A 23,293-nucleotide genomic window follows, 5' to 3' on the forward strand; every position below is an offset into this window, starting at 1 on the left:
CACCGAAGCCATCCACATCAAACGCCAAAAGCCCACCATCAACCGAGACCAAGGATACTTCATTCCATCCGCTTATGATGCACTCATCCACCAAGCCCAATCTACTGTATAAACTCTGCTGTATAAACATCTCATTATTATTTGTACATCATTGGCTTCCACGCCTGTCCTTTGTCTACTCTCTGGCTTCATCAACTTTCTGCCTAGCCAATTATGTTAATTATGTTGATTTCTTTGTTACATTGTTACATCCAGTATATATACACTTCCCCCTTCTTCATGTTCCATTACGCTTGACAACGGTACAAGAATCTGTATCGAAACGTCGCACTCACGAATAAAAAGAAGTTGTTATCCATAAAGTTTGTTCTATATTGTACTTCCCAACTTCTAAAATGCCACTCAAAGAAGTTAACTGTTGATAAGTTTACATTATTCTGCCCAAATTTACATTTCAAACAAAGGATGATGTGGTTGCACTTCATTTCTTACCCAAGTCTTCATTGAACCAAGTTATATTTACACATAATATAAAGCGAATGCTTTAACCACTAGACTACCCCCATGGCTCCATCTGCTAGTAAGAGAAGGCACACGCAGCCCAGTCAACTGAATTGCTGAAATTCACTGTGCAGAGTTACGTCCCTGGACGCAGAAGAAACCTTGCATTTGTGTTTGAATCCTGGTTTCACCATGACAATATGACTTTGCCAGCACTGTACCAGTGCTCATGGGTTGCACCAAAGGGGTAGACAAGGATCTGTATAACTTCAGACCTTTCTCCCACATTAAACAGACACCATGTATAATACTGCGATATGGTTCAAAGCAGCATTTAACCCAACTCCCTCCAAGAACAGGGTATCAATATATTGAATGCCACTTGAAATCGGGCAAGTTGGTTACTATAGATTATGTTGTCCTCTGTGTCCATTTGGTGGGTAATGTGAGCAGTTGATGCTGATCACTGGATTGTCTGGTCCAGACTCGATTACTTACAGACAGCTGCCATATATGATTGCACAATGCAAATGTAGCATATGTTATATTTGGGATTACACTTTCTTAGTAAAGTACAGATTCTAGTACTTTCGTTGGAAGTCGCGTCGGCTGACTTTGTGTGCTGGCGATTAGGTGCCTGGCTCTGAGGGTGTGGGTTCGAATCCCGGATGGGACTCAACCCAACAAAAGTACTAGAATCTGTACTTTACTAAGAAAGTGTAATCCCAAGTATAACATGCTACGCTGCCATATAGCTGGAATATGGCTAAATGCAATGTTAAACAACAAACTGTGAGCAGTATAACACAAGACAACAGATAAGAAATGGAAGATATTTAATTGCAGCGACAACATATCTAAGAGACCAACATCTATATATAAAGTGAGTAAAAACAGTATAAATACAGCTTGTTTCAAAATAAACAGAACTACTTCCGCACTCAGTACACTGTAGCTGTAAGTGTACAACTGTCACTGACACATGCATGCAAAATGTCCACCCTGCTCTCTGAAGTACTGGACTGACTTTGTGGTAATGGAATAGATATTTCATTTAGTATTGATTGGAGCCAAACTTTCAAACAAAATCATTTGTCCAGTGTAGTGGATCAGTCTTGTAACTAATTTGGAAATTTTCAAAATATGTAAGAATTCTGTTCCATTTCCCCTTGAATTAAACACAAATGGGTTAAGTTTTAAATGTAACTCTCAAATTTTAACTTGTTAGAAAACATATTGACAGCTAATTGTGAACATGATTTGATGGTGCTGACGTTCACACTATATAAGAATATGGTTTTTTTATATACCTTGACTTGTATGTCTTGGATAAACAATAACGATCTTCGGAGCAATGATGCAACAGTCATATATTATAACTTATGGCTGTCGAACTACATGTACAATTTGTGAACATCTTTGGTGTTGTAAATATGTAAATTATTTAGGGGTTAGCATGCTTATTCAGGATTGTTACAAATATTAATAATGTATTCACCAGATAGAAGTGTGATATAATAATGTATTCACCAGATGGAAGTGTGAATGTTCAGACACCATCCAGTCCACTGCCTGCTTGTTCATCAAGAGCTAACACACAAACACACTTATACTGTACACATGCATTTCACTTCTTTAATGCGGTGTCTCATCCTTCAGGTATATCATTCAGGTACTGGCTATCCTAATTGCCAACTGAAGTAAGGGAGCAACCATTTTATTTTTGAATAAAATTGATTTGCCCTCTTCTTCTAAACTCTAATACCCGCCTTTTCTTCTAAACTCTAAGATCTGCCCTCTTCTTCTAAACTCTTAAGATCTGCTGAACAGAAGACAATATTAATGTGTCCGAATAATATGTTTGTCCTTTTTATTTATGTTGCAGAAAAAAGAATAACTGAATTGAACATTCAAATGCTTACCTCAAAACCTAAACCTGTCTCCTCCCCCAACCACCTGAACATGAAATGGTTGCTCCCTCAATGTCTAATGCATAAGGCTAATAGGTAGCCTTTGTTGAATTCCCATATAAGCAACTAACTTTGGTGCTCTAAAAAAGCAAGAGATATTTAAATGAGCAATTTTAAAAGATTATAATGTTAGATTCTCTGTCAAAATATTTGCAGCATATGTAGTATCTACTTGTCAGCGCTGTAGTACCTAGACTTTGTGATGATAGCGGTAAAATGCTATACAATGACAGCTCCCTGTATAACAATCTCCCTGGACAAGGATCCACTTTGTTTGGGTCGGCTACATTATACAATATGATCCATATTCCCTGACACATGAAAAGGTTGTATATCCTACTAAAACAAAGTTATGACCACCAAATCTTTCCTATTACTAAAGTTAAATCAGGCATGGCACACATATTCATGATGATAGATTAACCACAGAAATATGAGTGAGTGTGGTTTTATACCAATTTAGCAAAATCACGACGGGACACCAGGTCTTCACACTTTTTACCCTTGCTGGGAATCAAACCCACATCTTCAGCATAACAGTCAAATGCTCTAACCACAAGGCTACCCAGTTAATTGAAGGAATCAAATGGTCCTTAACTTTTAGGAAGTAGTATGGATGCATGTTGTCCTGGATGGTTGCTAGACAGGTGTCTGTATGAGGTTAAATGCAGTCATGTAAGTAACCATGGCAGTTATCTATATCTGATGTACACGTTACAAAATGGGTTCTAGCACCAGCATATGCCTGGGTTTGTCAGTGAGGGGCTGCATACACTTCTCTAGCGACACGTCCCATTGTGTGGGAAAACAATGGACTACTCAGAAAACAGAAGGGGAAAAAGTCATCACATACATATTATGTTTCAAACAATCGCAGAGCATAGAAAGCTAAGCTGATGAGGTGTTTTGAAGAGAGAATTCCTGAGGAGGCCAGTCCGAAAGAAACGACTACAATATTGCAATCTGTTATCTTGTCAAATCTAAAAACATCAATTCATTTACTGGGAGGATGCATATCTTCAGGCTTTCGTTTTCTTGCCACACATTCATGCTGTCATCGCTGAATTGTACACTGAGAAAAACACAAATTCAGCAAACAGTTACAAAGATGAAGTAACAGAACCCCTGATTTTTCATGTTACTATAGTTATGTGTCATGATACGACTAAATAACTACAGTCAAGAAAAACGTGCATGTTCTTTAACTTCTTTGATGTAGTATATTACAAATCAGTCTTCACTGCTAGTAATAAGAGTTGAAAGATTTACATTCTGTATTCAGTTCATTATAAACACTCAGATTCTGTACAAGCCAATAGTCTCAATTTATTATGTTGTTTCTTAAGAAGACTTGACACATTACACTTAAGGTGTAAAGATATTAGCTACGCGTATGAACAAACCACCACTTATAATCATCAGGGCAAATTGTGGCTGCACATCTCAGCACCAGTTAGTGTTGTCGGCCATCTTGTGGTGGTAACAGCTTCATGTCGTGCATGTTCCATTGAAGAGTGTCATCTAACTCTAGTGTCATCTACAAAACTCAGCGGAAACGCTGATGTTTGCAGGATGCACAACACATTTTAGAGAATTTTCTATGTCCACACAATCTAGCTGTCCGGATCATCTTGCACTTCATCATTGGAAGTTTATCTTCACAAACTCCAGATTCTGAAACATGGACAACTCATCTTTACTGTGTATTAAAGCAGCAGCACAGGTGATGTTCTGTGTGTAAGGCATATCTGAGGTGATGTCCTGTGTGTAAAGGTTATCTCAGGCAATGTCCTGTGTGTAAAGGTATCTCAGGTGATGTCCTGTGTGTAAAGGGTATCTGAGGCAATGGCCTGTGTGTATGGGATATCTGAGGTGATGTCCTGTGTGTAAAGGGTATCTCAGGTGATGTCCTGTGTGTAAAGGGTATCTCAGGTGATGTCCTGTGTATAAAAGGGTCCTCAGGTGATGTCATGTGTGTAAAGGGTATCTCAGGTGATGTCATGTGTGTAAAAAGGTCCTCAGGTGATGTTATGTTGGTTGAGGGCTATGTATCTGTTGTGACAGCTGGTGAATGTGAGTGTTAAAGGGTAATAAATCTGTGCTTTGGGAGATGAAGAATTTACACAGGTGTACTTTGATCACTTTGAGTGTTGAGTACTTTTGAGTGTTGATCAGTGTGACATGATTGAATGTGAGGGTTTATGGGTGATCATCACTAGGGTTTGGAGGGGCAGTAAGCCATCCTTTAACTCCCATTGATAATACACCACCTGAACACTGTCCTTGTACACACTAGCATTGAAGTGTTGACCATTAGTCATAATGCAGTATCAAACATCATCATGCAGAAGGCACTTGGTAAAAGGTATCGAACTGTTATCAGTGGTAATAGGGTCATATTTTGCATGCCTATTAAACAGGTGGATCAAACTATAAAACTATATTGTAGTGTGTAAAGCTTAGGCTGGGGATGAACAGGGACAGTCATTGTTTCAATAAAAGCATCGTAACATGCATGTGTTCTCTGAAAAGCATTGTAGAGGCACTGATATCTGGCTAATTGAGGAAAGAATTGGCATGTTAAGATTCATTCTAAGATTTCATTCTCAAATTATTCCCGCATGCAGTGAAATAAATGATAGTCCTTGTACTCCTGATGAGCTTCCTGCAAGAGAAACACATATATGCTGTGGGTACTTACGCTGCATTACAACTTGTACTATGGTGACAGCTTTTGCCTCCTCTCGAGAGTTTTTCACCACACATGTATATATTCCAGAATCGTCAATAGTAGCTTTACGTATTATCAACTGTCGACCACTTATTGAAATTCTATCGTCGTTAGTAAGTTCCTTTCCATCCCTCTCCCAGTGAATAGTGGGTCTGGGATGGCCACTTCCTGTACATCGTGATCGGACAGTTCCTCCCTCCATCACCTTTCCTTTGTACGGATCCAGTTTGGCTCTAACACGTTCTAGGTAATGAAAACACAGTGAAATATCCAAAACAAAAATGAAATTATAACAAAGCTGCCTTCATGCAAGCTCTTGAAATGCCTGTTAATATCATGCTGCAACTCAACTACACTCTCGGTTAATGTTAAATGTAAGTTCAGAGGAAATAGCAAAACATTTCTTAAAATGTTAGCGAGATGAGTTCTTAAACATTCTCAAAAACATCCAGGTGTGAAAATGTTTCGAATACTAAAGTTTGGAAACATCATAACTGCCACAGAGATTTTCAAAACTGAAGTTAAACAAAACATAAATCATGAACTTTGTTAGACATAATCAAATGTCCAAGATCAAATTGGACTGTGTACAAATGCATACCTCTTATTATGAGTTGTACTTCTTTCTTTACCATGGAGGAAACCCCATTCTCTGCCTGGCACTCATACTGGCCTCCATCGTAGTCCTGAGTCTGCATGATGATCAGTGTGCCATTGTCAAAGGCCCTGAAGTGGCCAGTGCTCATCACAGGGCGACCGTTCTTCAACCACGTGATGGTAGGTGTTGGTTGACCAAACACCTGGCAGTGGAGGAAGGCATTGTCCCCGGGACGTATCTTAATGACCTTTGGAGATGGCAGGATCCGCAGAGGTACTGAAATGAAGAATCAGTAACACTGCAGCTGTATGACAATGGTCTGTAAATAATCAAGTCTGGAAGTGGGTGAGTGAGTGAGTTTAGTTTTACGCCACACTCAGCAATATTCAAGCTATACAGTCTGTAAATAATCAAGTCTGGAAGTGGGTGTGTGAGTGAGTTTAGTTTTACGCCACACTCAGCATATTCCAGCTTGTACAGTCTGTAAATAATCAAATCTGGACCAGACAATCCAGTGATCAACAGTATGAGCATAGATCTACGCAAATGGGATACAATGACATGTATCAACCGAGTCAGCGAGCCTGACCACCCGTTCCCCTTAGTCGCCACTTACTACAAGCGTGGGTTACTGAAGATCAATATTCTAACATGGATCTTCACGGGTGGAAGTGGTTGAGTATCAATCTATGCAACTGAGGTATGATGACCAAACTACCAAAACAGCTAGTCGCCTTTTATGAGAAGCGTTGATTGCTGAAGACCAAATCCAACTCAGATCTTCAGGAGGCCACTGCAGCATTGAGAAGTGGACACGAAGAGCAGACGGTCATACTTGTTGATTAGAAGAAGATGCAGTGAGATAGAAGTGAGTGAAAATGCTCCACATGAGGAAGGATAAGTATTCTCCTTCCACCATTGCTCAGCTGACCAATGACTTAAGGGCCTCACCTCGGACTTGCACATTGTATCTTTCAATCTGTGGTACATCATTTCCTCGGGCAACCTGGCAGCTGTATAATCCAGTGTCCTCTTGTTTGATGTTCTTGATCCACAGGGAACCATTGTTGAACAGGGTGAACCTGTAGCCCGTCTGAACCACAAACCTACCACACACAAAGCATAATCATTTGCGTTTCAAAAAAATATTTCAGCAAAATCTGTACCGTGACTTAACCTGCCTATTTTTAATACATTATATTTGAGATTACACTTTCTCAGTAAAGTACAGATTCTAGTCCTTTTGTTGGGTTGAGTCCTATCCGGGATTCAAACCCACACCCCAAGAGTCTGGAAAATAAACGCCAGCACACCAAATCAGCCGCCTTACCAACTCAGCCATCATGGCTTCCACAAAAATAGAATCTGTACATTACTGAGGGAGTGTAATCCCAATTATAACATGTTACATTTGACCACTTTCTAAATGGCATTGTGTATTCACTTCCCATTTCTATGTTCGTAGGGCACCTGCTGTTGGCTTTTATGTAGCAATAAGGGCAATGATCTGTTGTGACTACACTACAATACATTGGGCATCATACCTGTCTCTGAGCCACGTGACAATGTCTTGATCTGTGCGATGTATCCGGCAATTGATCACAACATCCTTATCAGGGCGCACTAGAATTTCATAGTCCTCTCCCTTACGTCGCTCAATAACATTTGGTCCATCTGAAACAAGAGTCAGAATTACTAAACTGAAATGCACTAGAATTTCATAGTCCTCTCCCTTATGTCGCTCAATAACATTTGGTCCACCCGAAACAAGAGTCAGAATTACTAAACTGAAATACAATTAAGTGATGCTATGTTTAAGCTCTTAAAGTGTACGGTTTTTATGTTAAAAATTTATTGATTTTAATATTGATATAAATTAAATTGTTCTCGTCTCGATATGGCTGAAATATTGCCGATGTGACGTTAAATATTAACTGATTCACTCACTCTTTAAGTATACTACTGAAAAAAGTTAAGGATCACCAATTCTTTCATATTCTTATAGTTAACCTGTCCAGATATCTTGTATCTTGTAAAATACATTTGAGTGATGCTAAGGTCCAGTTCTGAAAGTATACTACACAAAAAGTTAAGGATAACTGATGTTTTCGTATAACTAAAATTAATCTGTCCTGGACTCTCCTTATTTTGAGTAGTATAGATGATCTAGCTGTTCTGTGCTGCATGTACATGGAAGTTGTCCATCAAATGATCCCATGGTTAATGCTGGACATTAGAAAGACTGACCATCACAGTTGCTGTGGTACTCGTCATCTGCTGTGGTGTAGCCATCTTGACAGCAACCATGCTGTGAATGTCTGCAGTGGAGAGGGGCAGCGGTTGTCAACACCACAGGATATGCTGTGGTCTTCACTGCAAGTAAGCCAACATAATACCGGTGAGACGTCACATGAACCTATAACTTTCATACTTGCAGCTAATGTACAGGTATTGATGTATGGTTTTACACAGATTTCATACATTATGAATAGTGAATGAATATTGTCTTAACACCACCATAAGTATTATTTCATCTATATCATAATGGGCTACAACTGATATAAGGCTACATGACAGTGAGGTACGATGACATGGGATCAGTGAAGTCACAGATTCAGATCCCCATTAAAGTCATGTTACTACAACTCCAGTTGCTTGTTTCCCACAGTAAGAGTAGTTTATTGATCTAATTATGGATCCTGAACACTGAAATAAGACAAGTATTAACCTCCCTCCTCAATCAACACTCACACTCAATATATACATATTCAACTGACCTGCATTTAGAATTGATACAAATAGTTTGCTATGAAAATATTTTAACGTATACATATATATGTTCAAGTGACCAGTGTCTGAAAATACTGACAAATATTTTTGCTCTGAAAATATTTTTTAATATTTGTTAAGTGACAAGTGTTTGAAATTGACACAAACATATTTCTATGAAAATATGTCAACAGATATATGTATAAGTGACCAGTGTTTGAAACTGACACAAGTATTTTTCTGTGAGAATATATCAACAGTAATAGCTAAGCTGACTTACAGTGAATGCAACAGTGTTAAAACAAACACATAAAAGGTACAGATGATCCTGTTGCCATTCCAGCATTAGTTTTCAGAATAATTTTCAGCAAGTTTCTGTCTGTTTTGTCACAGAGGATATATACTGCTCAAAAGAAGTTAAAGAACTGTGACCTGATTCATTCTGACTACTATATTTTCAAACTGCCACCATATAGCCGGAATAATGATGAGTGCGGCTTAAACAACAAACAAATGTCATATTACTGAAGTTCATCCGTCATGGATATAGTAATATGAGAGAATCTGGTCTTCTTTCAGTTCTTTTAGGGGCGGTGGGGTAACCTAGTGGTTAAAGCGTTTGATCGTCATGCCAAAGACCCAGGTTCAATTCCCCACATGGGTACAATGTGTAAAGCCCATTTCTGATGTCCCTGCCGTGATATTGCTGGATTATTGCAGTGTATGAAATAAGCCAAAACGCCAGCCAGACATCAGGGCTGGTAACTTCAAAATGTTACCAGTCCAAAATGGATTTAACCAGACCAGACACCAAGATATGACTCAGATATATATAACATCTAAATTTTTACCAGACCATAGGGCTGGCTAGCTATAAATCTAGAGCGTCCGTCTGAAATCTAATCCGTCTCGGGCGGTCGGACAGGCCCTATTTCACACACTGATTATTGCTAAAAGCGGCATAATACTACACCCACTCAATTCAGTTCTTTTGAGTAGAATATATCTGCCAATCGAAAACACTTTGTTAGTCACAAAGGACATAAAGATTAGAAATACAGCTTCTTATTTGACAATTCTGAAAAAAGTTAAGAGAGTGTTAAATGCTGATTCTGTATGAAAATAAGACCTCTACTTGTCATGCTGTTAGCAGTACAACCCATCATGCTGACAGTGGGTGCATGTACTGGTTACACAGAATATGGACGCCCCAGGTTCACCAACCTGGCCTTGGCTGGTTACGTCCTGCATAGATCTTACCCTGGTATTATTTCCAATATTACATGTGTAATAACATGCATTGTATATAATCCTTTATATAACAGACTGAAGTGGAGACTTAGAAAGACAGTGTACACTATTCCAGAATAGAACACACTGGGGCTGTATATGAAAGTGTTTACATAAAGACATGTCATAAAGATAAAGGTATGTGATATGAAAGAACTCTGATGAGGGTCCTGACTAGGTGTACCATAAATGTTATTGTTGTTCTAAAAGATAAATGTAAATTGTCCTTAAAAATTGGCTCAGCAGAAATCAACCTTCACTGTACGGTGAAATCATGCTAAAAGCTGTAAAAGCTGTATATTAGTAGGTATAGAATCACAACAAAACCAGTCTATGTTTGGTATTTACAAAATACAAACTGCAGCAATGAAACTAAACAAGCACCTGTTTCTCTATAGACTAATTTTCCACATTTGCATGGAGATGATTTCACAGTTTAGATTCCACTGAACAGCTTGTCTGCTATTCACATGTGCTTTTTACATGCTAAAAAAACATAATGACAACAAAGCCGAATAATAACTACTGACATTAGTACCCAAATTTTACTATGACATGTGACCTCCCCCATCAGGACCCTCTGCTGAAGTTTTGAAACTTCATCCAACATGTTAACAGTAACATTTGCTGATATTACCATCATTACCAAGAATCAACTCTAAACTACTGTACTGCAAGCTATCATCAAGAAACAACCATGCAACAAAATGAAACTTCTGAAAACTTATCAACAAATCAGTGACAAGATACAGGACAAATCTAGGCTACAGTACTTTGCAAACAAATGTTCCCCGACAGATGTTTTCATGTGATAAGTGAAGGAAGACACTGTAAGAGGAGCTAGTCTAACACGGCACAGGGTTGAGGTCCAATACGTGAGGGTACAGAGTAAGTCAGGATATAGATGACTACCATCTCAAACCATGCAGGATATACCTTGTCTTCCATAGACACACCGAGATTGGCAGTCCTGACGATTGTCAAAGCGGTTTTCATTTCCGCCACACCCACCATAATAAAAGCGAGTGCAAACACCTCTCTCTGAATCATGGTACCACTTGATTTCATAATCTGAGGGATCGTTACTATTGTCACAGCGAGCACTATCTGGTCGTAGGTCACACAGAGCTGACGCTAAAGAAACAATGACACACGGATATAAATACATCATTTCATGTCTAGGATAATGTTAAACTGGTGAATAAATGGCCTAAATATCACAAGTACAGTGAGACCATTTAATGAAACCTCAAGTACTCCAAGTTTGCTATGGACGATCCATACTTATTCCCTCCTTATTCATTAATTGGTTCCATTCAACTTATATTGGTTCTATTAAGGTAATTTATATGAAGCAGGGCACTGAAAGATGAGATTATGCATGCATTGCTGTGACCTTACAAGGTCAGGAACACTATCTGAAGATGTCTAATGATACATCGCAAGTCCTCTGTTCATTGCATGGTGATTTTAGTACTTGGTAATTGGTACTAAACAACTGATTTGGACAAGTAAATAATTTGCAAGACAATCCTTAAGTTTGCAAATCATATGCTACTATTCCAAGATGAGAAAACTAAAAGGGGCACCTGCTATTTGTTCCCTGTGAACAAGGCACTGTATACCGTTCCTGTATTTAACCCATAAAGTGACTTACACTGGGTTTCCCTTCCTACTCTATCGCTACCATGGCTGACATATTGCCAAATATTGAAATTATGTCAAATTTAAAAATTTAACCAAATTGCCCGCCACCATGTGAAGGAAAGATATGTGAATGGTTCCTTTACCTTTGACTCTGGGTGAAGGAGTTGTCGTGGTCGTGTGTACAGCTGGAGCTGCAGTTCTAGTCCTCTCCACACAGGTGGCCTTGCACTCCACCTCGGTCCTGAACCTATTGCCATTGCCAGCACAGCCTGTGTAGATGAACCTATGACATTTTGATCTGTCGGAGTCATAGTACCACAGGATTTCATAGCCGTCACAGGTGCCCCCTGCACGAGGGAGGATGCAGACGTCATTGCCCATGTTGGTGTCAGGTCTGTTGGACCTACATCTGCGCTCACAGCTCTCCTTGGATTCAAAGTTATTGGGGTTACCTGAACAGCCTCCATAAGTGAACTCTCGACACTCATTAGTGGAACTGTCGTAGGCCCATCGTGCAATCAGTGCTCTACATGGTCCTGTTTCGTAGGGGAGTATACAGATGTCTGAAAAGAAGATTTTGTTTTAGTCTTTGTCACTTAAGAGTTGAGTAAGTATGTATAATTTTATGACGCTTTTAGCAATTTTCCAGCAATATCACGACAGGGTTCACCAGGAATGGGCTTCACACATTGCACCCATGTGGGGAATCGAACCCATGTCTTCGGCATGACGAGCGAATGCTTTAACCACTAGGCTACCCCACCGCCCCTTAAGAGTTGAAGAACACATTATGTTGATACTATCCAATCAGGGTCCTTTATCCAAAATGGCCTCTATAATATTCAAGCAACTTCAATGCTTTGAAATTTAGTTACATTGTCCTTGAAACATTTAGAAATGTCTTTAGCAAATGTTCCTGAGACTATTTTAGGGGGTTGCTGAGAATGGGCAATGCTCTCAAAAAAGGGTTAATAAATTACCCTGCGATCTGCAAAATGTGTCACATTGCTGCTTGGTGTTGAAGTTATTCTCATTGCCGCGACAGCCGCCATACGAGAACTCCCGACACACCCCAGTTTTGTAGTCGTAGTACCACTTGGGTATGCTGCCATAACACTGGCCTGGCTTCACCTCCTGGAAACACACATCTGGAACAGAGGAGGCAGCATCAGGGTACAGCAGAGATACAATGATACAGTAGGGCATGATGGATAAAACAGGGATACAATGATACAGCAGGGCATGATGGATAAAATAGGGATACAATGATACAGCAGGGCATGATGGATACAACAAAGATACAATGATACAGCAGGGCATGATGGATACAACAGGGATACAATGATACAGCAGGGCATGATGGATACAACAGGGATACAATGATACAGCAGGGCATGATGGATACAACAGGGATACAATGATACAGCAGGGCATGATGGATACAACAGGGATACAATGATACAGCAGGGAATGATGGATAAAATAGGGATACAATTATACAGCAGGGCATGATGGATACAACAGAGATACAATGATACAAGAGGGCATGATACAGCAGGGCATGATGGATACAACAGGGATACAATGATACAGCAGGGCATGATGGATACAACAGGGATACAATGATACAGCAGGGCATGATGGATACAACAGGGATACAATGATACAGCAGGGAATGATGGATACAACAGGGATACAATGATACAGCAGGGCATGATGGATACAACAGAGATACGATGATACAGCAGGGCATGATGGATACAACATGGATACAGATACAATGATACAGCAGGGCATGATGGATACAACAGGGATACAATGATACACAATGATACAACAGGGGATACAATGATACAGCAGGGCATGATGGATACAGCAGGGATACAATGATACAGCAGGGCATGATGGATACAGCAGAGATACAATGATACAGCGGGGCATGATGGATACAACAGGGAGACAATGATATACAGCAGGGCATGATGGATACAACAGGGATACAATGATACAGCAGGGCATGATGGATACAACAGGGATACAATGATACAATGATACAGGGGCATGATGGATACAACAGCGTGGCATGATGGATACAACAGGGATACAATGATACAGCGGGGCATGATGGATACAACAGGGATACAATGATACAGCAGGGCATGATGGATACAACAGGGATACAATGATACAGCAGGGCATGATGGATACAACAGGGATACAATGATACAGCAGGGCATGGATGGATACATGATGGATACAACAGGGATACAATGATACAGCAGGGCGTGGCATGATGGATACAACAGGGATACAATGATACAGTGGGCCTTGTAGATACAACAGGGATACAATGATACAGTGGGCCTTGATAGATACAACAACAATGATACAGTGGGGATACAATGATGACTCAGTGGGGCATGATGGAGACAACAGGGATACAATGATACAGCGGGCAATGGGTACTACAAGGGTACAACATGGATATGAGTCGATAGGGCACAACAATTGCCCACACTGTACATAGGCACAGTGGGTACATGAAGGTCACTGTGATGTTCACAGGAAAAAATGGGTCAGTAGGGCACAAGAAGGAAGAACAGTGTCAACAGGATGCAACAAAGGTGCTAAAGAGAGACAACTGGGTAAAATGGTACAACACATGCACTTGGAAGCCTTAGAGGTTTATACTTTATAGGTAGGTGAGGTGAGGTGAAATGGGGTTTAACATCATGCTTGAGAATATTTCGCTCATATGACGACGTGCATGCGTGTGTATGTGTATGTGCGGCTGCTTGTACTAGCCTAGACTTAAGCTGGTTTTATAGTGCTAGCCCACTGAGATACCATGCCGCAGTGAAGCATGAATACCCCACTCAGACACATTATACTGACTCCGAGCCGACCAGTCCTTGTACCCATTAATGCCGAGAGCCAGGCAGGGACCAACAAGTACCATATTTTAACGTCTTTTGGTATGATGCGGTCGGGGATCGAACCCGCGACCTTCCGCTCTCCGGGCGGATGCTCTAACCACTACACCACGGAGGCGGTCTAAACTTTTATAGACACAGAAGACTCTTTTGTGGGATTCTCCACAACCTTCCATTTTTCAGTTTTTTAACAGACACATCTGTCTTCTGAATATAACATGTATTTCTAACCAGCCTCAGCGAAAGTACTGATGTCATAATGACCTGATGGTTACTAATGATGTCACAAAGGTCTGCAAAGCATTGTGATGCAATTTCACCATAGTGATATCTCTGTGGATATATTGCTTAAACGCACTCAATGATTATCCCCTGTTGAAGACAGTTCTACAACAAAAGTATTGTCCTACCTCTGGGTTGTGATGGCCTGGGGGATGGAGTGGTGAAGTATTCGTCAGGGTAGTCGGTTGTAGTTGTAGTTGTAGTTGTCCTTGGAGACGCTGTCACACCAAATGAGGCTGGAAATAGATCACTCATGGTTAACATGTTATAGCAACCTCCACATGTAAAGACTGAGAATGATCAACAATTCTGCCAGTTAAGTAAGTGAACAGTTTATCATGATCGTTGAGTGAGTGAGTGAGTGAGTGAGTGAGTGAGTGAGTGAGTGAGTGAGTGAGTGAGTGAGTGAGTGAGTGAGTGAGTGAGTGAGTGAGTGAGTGAGTGAGTGAGTGAGTGAGTGAGTGAGTGAGTGAGTGAGTATGGCTTTACACTGCTTTTAGCAATATTCCAGCAATATCATGGCAGGAGACACCAGAAACGGGCTTTGTACCCATGTGGGGAATCGAACCCGGGTCTTCGGTGTGACAAGTCAATGCTTTAGCCACTAGGCTACCCCACCACCCTCATGTCTGTTCAACTATAGTGAGGAATGTCATAGCTATTTGCCATGTTTGTAACACATATGAGAAACAATATGGTGCTGACAGACAATGGGAGGAATTCTGGAATTCAAATCCTGGCACAGTTGAAGGTCACAACTATGTACATTTCAGCTTCATGAACTCATGGCTTAAGAGGTGAAGGTGAAAGTTAAAAACTGTAGCAATACAATACAGTTTGGGCAATAACTCTATGCATACATTACACCCTTTGATATCAAGTGTCACAGTGAAACAGTAATAGATGTCTGAGAAATAGATGAATTCAAATGCTATACAGGATTCTTGTGGAGGCAGATCCAGGAGTACTACAAAGTGTGAGTGTTGAGAGGGGTTAGGTGGTGGTGGAGGGAGATGATTAAACATCACAGTGTTAAAGTGACATGGCCAAGGAAACAGTTGGCATGTAAGAAGTATGAAAAGGAGTGAAGTGCACCCCATGCTCCATAACCTGGATCTGCCAATTTGAATTAGAATTTGTTGGCAATTTTTGTATGACTATACAATGACTCAGGAACCTAACTACACACAAGTAAAATTAAAAGGAAATTCTCACCACACTTAGCAATATTCCTGCTATATGGTTGCAAATATATGGTAAATAACTAAATCTGGAATAGACAATCCAGTCACCAACATCATCACCATCGATCTAATTCAAGATCTATAATTAATATGTGTGAAATGGTATACAGCGGTATAACTAGAACTGCAGTATTTTGCCTTCGGTTCGGTATACCGTAATGCAATCCAAAAATTCAGTATTTTCGGTTTACGTACCATCATTTTTATCTAGTCATAAAATGACAGTTTTGTTCATTCAAAATAACAAAGATTATGGTTATTGTTTTTGATGTTATTAAACAATGTAAGGTTTGACTCTTGTTGTCAATTTTCTGCATTATGATCATATCTCGTATACCGGACCAAACCGAAGGCCTTGTACCGCAATACGTACCGTACCGTTGTACTAGCGTACCGTTTCACCCCTAACAATTAAGCAAGTTATACCAACCATCTACAACTTTGACAGCCATGCTTTTGACAATCCCATCTGGCCGACTGCGACAGTAGAACATCCCGGAGTCAGACTTTTTAGCATTCTTTATGGTCATCTCACTGACCATCATGTAGCCTTTCAAGGACAGAGTGATGCCCGTTCGTGGACTGGCGCTGGCATTCATACGGTGTCCATTTTTGAACCACTCAATGAAACGTGAAGAGCCTGAGCTCATTGTTGTAGCATCACACTTGATACGGATGTGGCGGCCAACTTTCACATAGTCCTGACCGGTCATCAGCACTGTCACAAAACAGCAGCAAGAGATATATGACGTTCATCTTGTTTGCAGTAGCAAGTGTATCTACTTAGTTCATCTTCAGTCATGCCTGGTTTGCCTGTGTACCCTGTAATACTTACAGCCAAAACATAACAGTACACAACTTATTACAAGAAACTATTTCAATTACAAGAAATGTAGATCAGAACTTTTTAACATTTGGTTTATGAATTTTAATTTGGAGAAAAAACAATTCAAAACTAAATTAGAAATATGTTTTTCATTTCGTCACCATGTAAAAGATTTTTGACAGTCTAAATACATTGCTGAGCGTGTTAGGCGGCTGACTTTGTGTGCTGGCGATTAGGTGCCTGACTCTGAGGGTGTGAGTTCGAATCCCGGATGGGGCTCAACTCAAAAAGTACTAGAATTTGTACTTTACTAAGAAAGTGTAATCCCAAATATAACACATGTTATATTTGACCACTTTCTAAATGGCATTGTGTAATCATAAATACATTGTACATTACTATAATTATGACCTGTTACATTTTCATAAATATAAAATACAACTGAAACTGAATACAGTAGAACACGGATATAGCGAACACGGATATAGCATACAAACGGATATAGCGAACAAATTTAAAAGTCCCGTCAACAATCCTTTATGATATCATTAGAATTATACGCGAATAACGAACTCGTGAGTAGCGAATTAACGGCTATAGCAAACTGATTTACTACCCCCAAGCCCAATTAACGACGTGATTAGCGAACACACTCAGTGTCAGCTCAGTGTCAGCTCAGCCACTAAGCGGTACACATCAACCTTGTTGGCGGCGAATCAACATATTGTTGAGATTGTTGTGATTGTTAAACATGTTCTAGCTAATGTCTGTGAATGATAAATTCAGAATTTTAATGTTATGTCAATATACATGTACAAGAATAAAGATTTGTAGCCTCAGCATATACGTGTCTCTACATCTCTACAATCCAAGATGGCGGTCAAATGTGAATAACGAACACCGGATATAGCGAACTAAATTTCTTGGTCCCTTGGAGTTCGTTATATCCGTGTTCTACTGTATTTGCTTTTTACGCACAAACCAGAATTCAAGTGCCTAAATCTGGAACCCTGCAATTAAAGTGTACGTTGCATGATATTCAAATAAGTGAAAGAGCTAGCCATGTTTCATACATTAGATTTTTATTCTCCCTGTTAGGTCTGTCAATTAAATGATTGGTTGACATCCTAATTTTATACACAATCCAAGTGTTCAAAAAAATTGTCAACCATCACTTACTTGAGCTCTTCTCTGGCTTCACTCCTGGACTCTCTGTAGTCGTTGTTGGTGGAGGTGCAGCAGTTGGTGAAGGTGTTGCAACTCTCCCCCCACAGTGTCTCTGACAGTCTCGTTCCGACATGAAGTTGTTATCATTGCCCCCGCAGCCCCCGTAGAGGAAGGCCATGCAGCGCTGACTGTACGTGTCGAAGTACCAGCGTGTCAGCTCAGCAAAACACGAACCCTTGACCCTGGGTTGTTGACACTTGTTAACTTCAACGGATGTGGTTTTGTCTGCATCTCTGCAGCGTCCCAAACACTCATCCTCACTGTCAAATCTGTTCATGCTGCCCTCACAGCCACCGAACCAGAATCTATCACAGCGCTTATTCTCCCTGTCCCAGTACCACTTGACCACAAAGTCTTTGCATCGATTTGAGTCTTTGTCTTGTGAGCAAGGGTTAGGTTGGTTAGGTTTACCTGAAATATCAGATCAGTGTCAATGCACACTGCACAAGCAGTAAACAAATTATAAATATTAAATGGATATTTGTACTGTGCTCAAGGCCCTCTGTTGACACAGTCTGCAAATGATTTTCTTTCCTTTAGATGCAAAGGGAGTTAAAAACCCATACTGCCTATGAAGCGCTAGAAGATTACAATCACATAACCATCTCATCCTACTGGGTACCCTTTCACTGAGGCATAATTCAAACTAAGTTACTTGCTTAATGAAACATTATATGTCATGTGCTTTGGTATAGTGCAGGACCAAGCACTAGAACCAGTCTGGAATCAAGCTGTCAAACAAGGTCGCCAACTCTACTACTCTTCATAGCCAATGTTGTTTAACATGACCTGCTTTTCACCTAGCCCATAGTGCTCCCGACTACAAACCATAATATTCATATAATTTACAAGTATTCACTTTCAGAGGACTATCTGTCCATAAAGAAATAAAGGAAATGGAGGACACAAAATACTGACCTGCAAAGACCTTGGTATTTTCCTCCCCTATGACGACGTCCTCATCACAACCCTCCTGGTTGTATCCTGTTGCCATGGTAACACCATCAGAACAGCAGCCATATTGTGTGTTCTCACAAGGTTCTTTGCCAGACCCTACTTCACATCCATACATGCTGGGGCCTGTGCAGACAGAAAGTCATCCCTGTCATACACGGTTCAAGTCATCCCTGTCATACACAGTTCAAGTCATCCCTGTCATACACAGTTCAAGTCATCCCTGTCATACACAGTTCAAGTCATCCCTGTCATACACAGTTCAAGTCATCCCTGTCATACACAGTTCAAGTCATCCCTGTCATACACAGTTCAAGTCATCCCTGTCATACACAGTTCAAGTCATCCCTGTCATACACAGTTCAAGTCATCCCTGTCATACACGGTTCAAGTCATCCCTGTCATACAGTTCAAGTCATCCCTGTCATACACAGTTCAAGTCATCCCTGTCATACACGGTTCAAGTCATCCCTGTCATACACAGTTCAAGTCATCCCTGTCATACACAGTTCAAGTCATCCCTGTCATACACAGTTCAAGTCATCCCTGTCATACACAGTTCAAGTCATCCCTGTCATACACAGTTCAAGTCATCCCTGTCATACACAGTTCAAGTCATCCCTGTCATACACAGTTCAAGTCATCCCTGTCTTACACAGTTCAAGTCATCCCTGTCATACACAGTTCAAGTCATCCCTGTCATACACAGTTCAAGTCATCCCTGTCTTACACAGTTCAAGTCATCCCTGTCATACACGGTTCAAGTCATCCCTGTCATCAGTACACGGTTCAAGTCATCCCTGTCATACACAGTACACGGTTCAAGTCATCCCTGTCATACACAGTTCAAGTCATCCCTGTCAAACACAGTTCAAGTCATCTTTGTCATACACAGTTCAAGTCATCACTGTCATACATGGTTCAAGTCATCCCTGTCAAACACAGTTCAAGTCATCCCTGTCATACACAGACCAAGTCATCCCTGTCATACACGGTTCAAGTCATCCCTGTCATACACAGTTCAAGTCATCCCTGTCATACACAGTTCAAGTCATCCCTGTCATACACGGTTCAAGTCATCCCTGTCATACACAGTTCAAGTCATCTTTGTCATACACAGACCAAGTCATCACTGTCATACATGGTTCAAGTCATCCCTGTCAAACACAGTTCAAGTCATCCCTGTCATACACAGACCAAGTCATCCCTGTCATACACGGTTCAAGTCACCCCTGTCATACACAGTTCAAGTCATCCCTGTCTTACACAGTTCAAGTCATCCCTGTCATACACAGACCAAGTCATCCCTGTCATACACAGTTCAAGTCATCCCTGTCATACACGGTTCAAGTCATCCCTGTCTTACACAGTTCAAGTCATCTTTGTCATACACAGTTCAAGTCATCACTGTCATACATGGTTCAAGTCACCCCTGTCAAACACAGTTCAAGTCATCCCTGTCATACACAGACCAAGTCATCCCTGTCATACACGGTTCAAGTCATCCCTGTCATACACGGTTCAAGTCACAAGGCATTGTATCTACACTCATGAACCATGCTTCATGTAATGACTGAGTGAGTTAAGTTTTACACAGCAATATTCCAGATATATGGCAGCAGTCTGTAAATAATCGAGTCTGCACCAGACAATCCAGTGATCAACAGCATGAGCATTGATCTACTGAACTGGAATACGACGACATGTGTCAAATGGTTTTGTCACTGAATTTGTTATGACAAAACATTAATCAAATGAAAGGCAAAATGTTGTGTTGTTTTGGTCAATAACATTACTTTTATAGCACTTTATATGAAGCACAGCTACCTTTTTCTGTTTACATAGATTAAATTTGTATGTCTTATTTTTTCACAGGAGCACTTTAATTCTGCATATTTGAAATTAGAAGACTCTTCCAAAGATTGATAATGCATACCTTGAGCTTCAGTGACTCCATCGTCACAACATCCATACTGTGATGACTGCAATACAACAAATCAAGATAGCGTTCAGAATTGGGTGAGGTGAGAGTGAAATGGGATATAATGTTGCATTCAAGATTATTGTACTTAGACAGAAACATGCAAGCAGATTTGTTTGATTTGTTTGCTGTTTAACAGCGCACGCAGCAACATTCCAGCTATAGGACAGGTGTATGTAAATAATCAAGCGTGGACCAGACAATTCAGTGATTGACATCAGAGCATCAATCTGTGTAACTGGGATACAAAGACATGTCAACCAAGTCAGCATCATCTGATCCCTTTTAATAGCATGGGTTGCTGGAGACCAATCCAGACCTTCATGTAACACGGTTGGAAATAACCCATTGCCCGACACCCGAGTCCAGTGTTTTTTTCTGTTGGGCAAGCAAATTTGTATATCACACTGTACCGGTCTCCAGTTGACTTTCCAACGTTAATTATGTTGTTTATTTAAAAAATCAACACGAAAACGTCCGGTATAGTGGAAATATTATCAGGGCAAGTGATTTTACATGTGCCACTGTACCGGAGTACACTAGCAATATTAAAGTTATTTCCACCCCTGATGTAAGTGTGTGCCTGCTTGTATTAGCAAGAGTGTGACTGAGAGTCAGTGTAATGACAATGAGTACACAATTCTTCATTCCTAAGCACAAGCACACAAACAATATCTGTTAACATCGGTTGATATGACACACCCAAGATCAAACCTGACTATCCATTGTGTAGGCAGACACTCTATCCACCAGACCACACAGACAGCTTTAAAGGCACAATGTCACACATTTCTGACAATATTTGGCCTAGACTATTTATATTGGGGCATATGCACTCACCTCAGCTTCCTTTTGATACAATAAAAGACTTATTATCCCTTAAATTATGACTTGCCTGAAATCGATAATTGAAACATAGAGGCAAAAAGCTGCTAAACAGTGAACACTTACCATATATTTAATGTAAACAATTGCTCCATACATCAAAAACTGTCACACGCAGTGTTGTCAGTGTTTGCCGATCTGGTTTCAATCACAAGTTGTGTGTAGGATATTCATAAAGAGTGCTCCAAGGGACATAACTCTATCGGGTTAATTTGGAATAATATTCGGATGGTAGAGGGCGAGAGAGTTGATTTAATGCAACGTTGCATTAATTCATTCAAACTTTTTAATTTAATATTGTAATCTAAATACGTACTTTTATTTGGAATGAATTATATGGTACCTTCCCTGAATGCTGATAGTATATTGAGAGAAATGCATTATTTATTTTGAGGGAAGTGAGGTGTGATATAGTGCCTTTAACACAGATAAAGGGGCATCACATGCAAGTCATCCACAGATATTATCCCTGATTAACTTGACGATGATGCAGTTATGAGTTTGTGGCCATTACCTGGCATGAAGCTGGACAGCCAGCTTTGTTGGCTCCACTAGCGGGAGTTCGGCCGTCTGGACAGCATCCATAGCGAGATGACTGGCACAGGGACTTTGTTGGTCCATCATCATCTGACAAACAGAAACATACCGGTATGTTTCAAGCTTTTCATCCTTCTTAACACATTGATGCAGTGTTCTTTTCGTACTTGTCCACTGTAGATAAAGCTGCTGGGTTTTTAATTAGAAAGGTTGTCAGCAAAGATGCAAATTAAAAATCAAATAAGATTTCATTGCTGAAAAATTACAAATGCAGAAAGTCTATATATTACGCCATGATGCAGTAGTACTCAAAACAATTAAAACCACTTGCATACAAAAGATTACTGTGTAGCATCAATAAGCACTATGCACAATGAAGGGGCTCATTTGAGAAAAGAAAAGTTGTCAGAAGTTTTGATAAATCTTGACATTTCTATAAATTTCATCAAACATAAAGCCTTTCCTGGATAAAATCCAGTGAATTACCACATAATTTTAACACTGATTCTAATATCACTGAACAAATATTCACCTTCTGAATCAATGTAGGTGGAGTCCGAACATTTCCTTTCACATTCAGCCTTTGTGTGAAATCGGTTAGAATTTCCACGGCAACCACCATAAGTAAACTTCTTGCACTCCCCACTCTGGTGGTGGAAGTAGTAACTTGGCTTTCTGGCTTTACAGGGCCCCTTGGCCTTGGGCAGTCGACAGGAGTCTGCAAAAATGGACATTTATCTTACATGGTCATGTACTGGTCCAAATGAGAATTCAACTCTCTTCCTATGATATATCCACATTACCACTAGAATTGCACAGAACTGCATAACAAATAGGGTTTGTTTGAATTTAATTTGCAGGCAGAGTATCAGCATTTAAATTCCTGCCTGCCCGACCGTCCGGAATGGTCTATTTTCA

General features: G+C 40.2%; 1 protein-coding gene across 1 annotated transcript in view; it reads right to left on the bottom strand.

Moving 5' to 3' along the window:
• Nucleotides 1–1,320: 1,320 nt before the first annotated feature.
• Nucleotides 1,321–23,293, bottom strand: part of LOC124279997 (papilin-like) — a 36,448-nt gene continuing 14,475 nt past the window's right edge. The window contains exons 5-20 of the mRNA XM_046715877.1: nucleotides 22,908–23,093; nucleotides 22,353–22,465; nucleotides 20,909–20,954; nucleotides 18,937–19,098; nucleotides 17,971–18,429; nucleotides 16,396–16,683; nucleotides 14,850–14,957; nucleotides 12,487–12,654; nucleotides 11,650–12,069; nucleotides 10,796–10,993; nucleotides 8,048–8,173; nucleotides 7,345–7,474; nucleotides 6,752–6,906; nucleotides 5,804–6,076; nucleotides 5,173–5,445; nucleotides 1,321–4,145 (exon numbers count right to left, since the gene is read on the bottom strand). Of these exons, the coding sequence (XP_046571833.1) occupies nucleotides 4,018–4,145; nucleotides 5,173–5,445; nucleotides 5,804–6,076; nucleotides 6,752–6,906; nucleotides 7,345–7,474; nucleotides 8,048–8,173; nucleotides 10,796–10,993; nucleotides 11,650–12,069; nucleotides 12,487–12,654; nucleotides 14,850–14,957; nucleotides 16,396–16,683; nucleotides 17,971–18,429; nucleotides 18,937–19,098; nucleotides 20,909–20,954; nucleotides 22,353–22,465; nucleotides 22,908–23,093 (3,233 nt within the window). The 3' untranslated portion in view covers nucleotides 1,321–4,017. The remainder of the gene's footprint in view (nucleotides 4,146–5,172; nucleotides 5,446–5,803; nucleotides 6,077–6,751; nucleotides 6,907–7,344; nucleotides 7,475–8,047; nucleotides 8,174–10,795; nucleotides 10,994–11,649; nucleotides 12,070–12,486; nucleotides 12,655–14,849; nucleotides 14,958–16,395; nucleotides 16,684–17,970; nucleotides 18,430–18,936; nucleotides 19,099–20,908; nucleotides 20,955–22,352; nucleotides 22,466–22,907; nucleotides 23,094–23,293) is intronic.

This window comes from Haliotis rubra, unplaced genomic scaffold, assembly GCF_003918875.1.
Source record: "Haliotis rubra isolate DU_JTF1 unplaced genomic scaffold, ASM391887v1 Scf26, whole genome shotgun sequence".
Lineage (NCBI taxonomy): Eukaryota > Metazoa > Mollusca > Gastropoda > Lepetellida > Haliotidae > Haliotis > Haliotis rubra.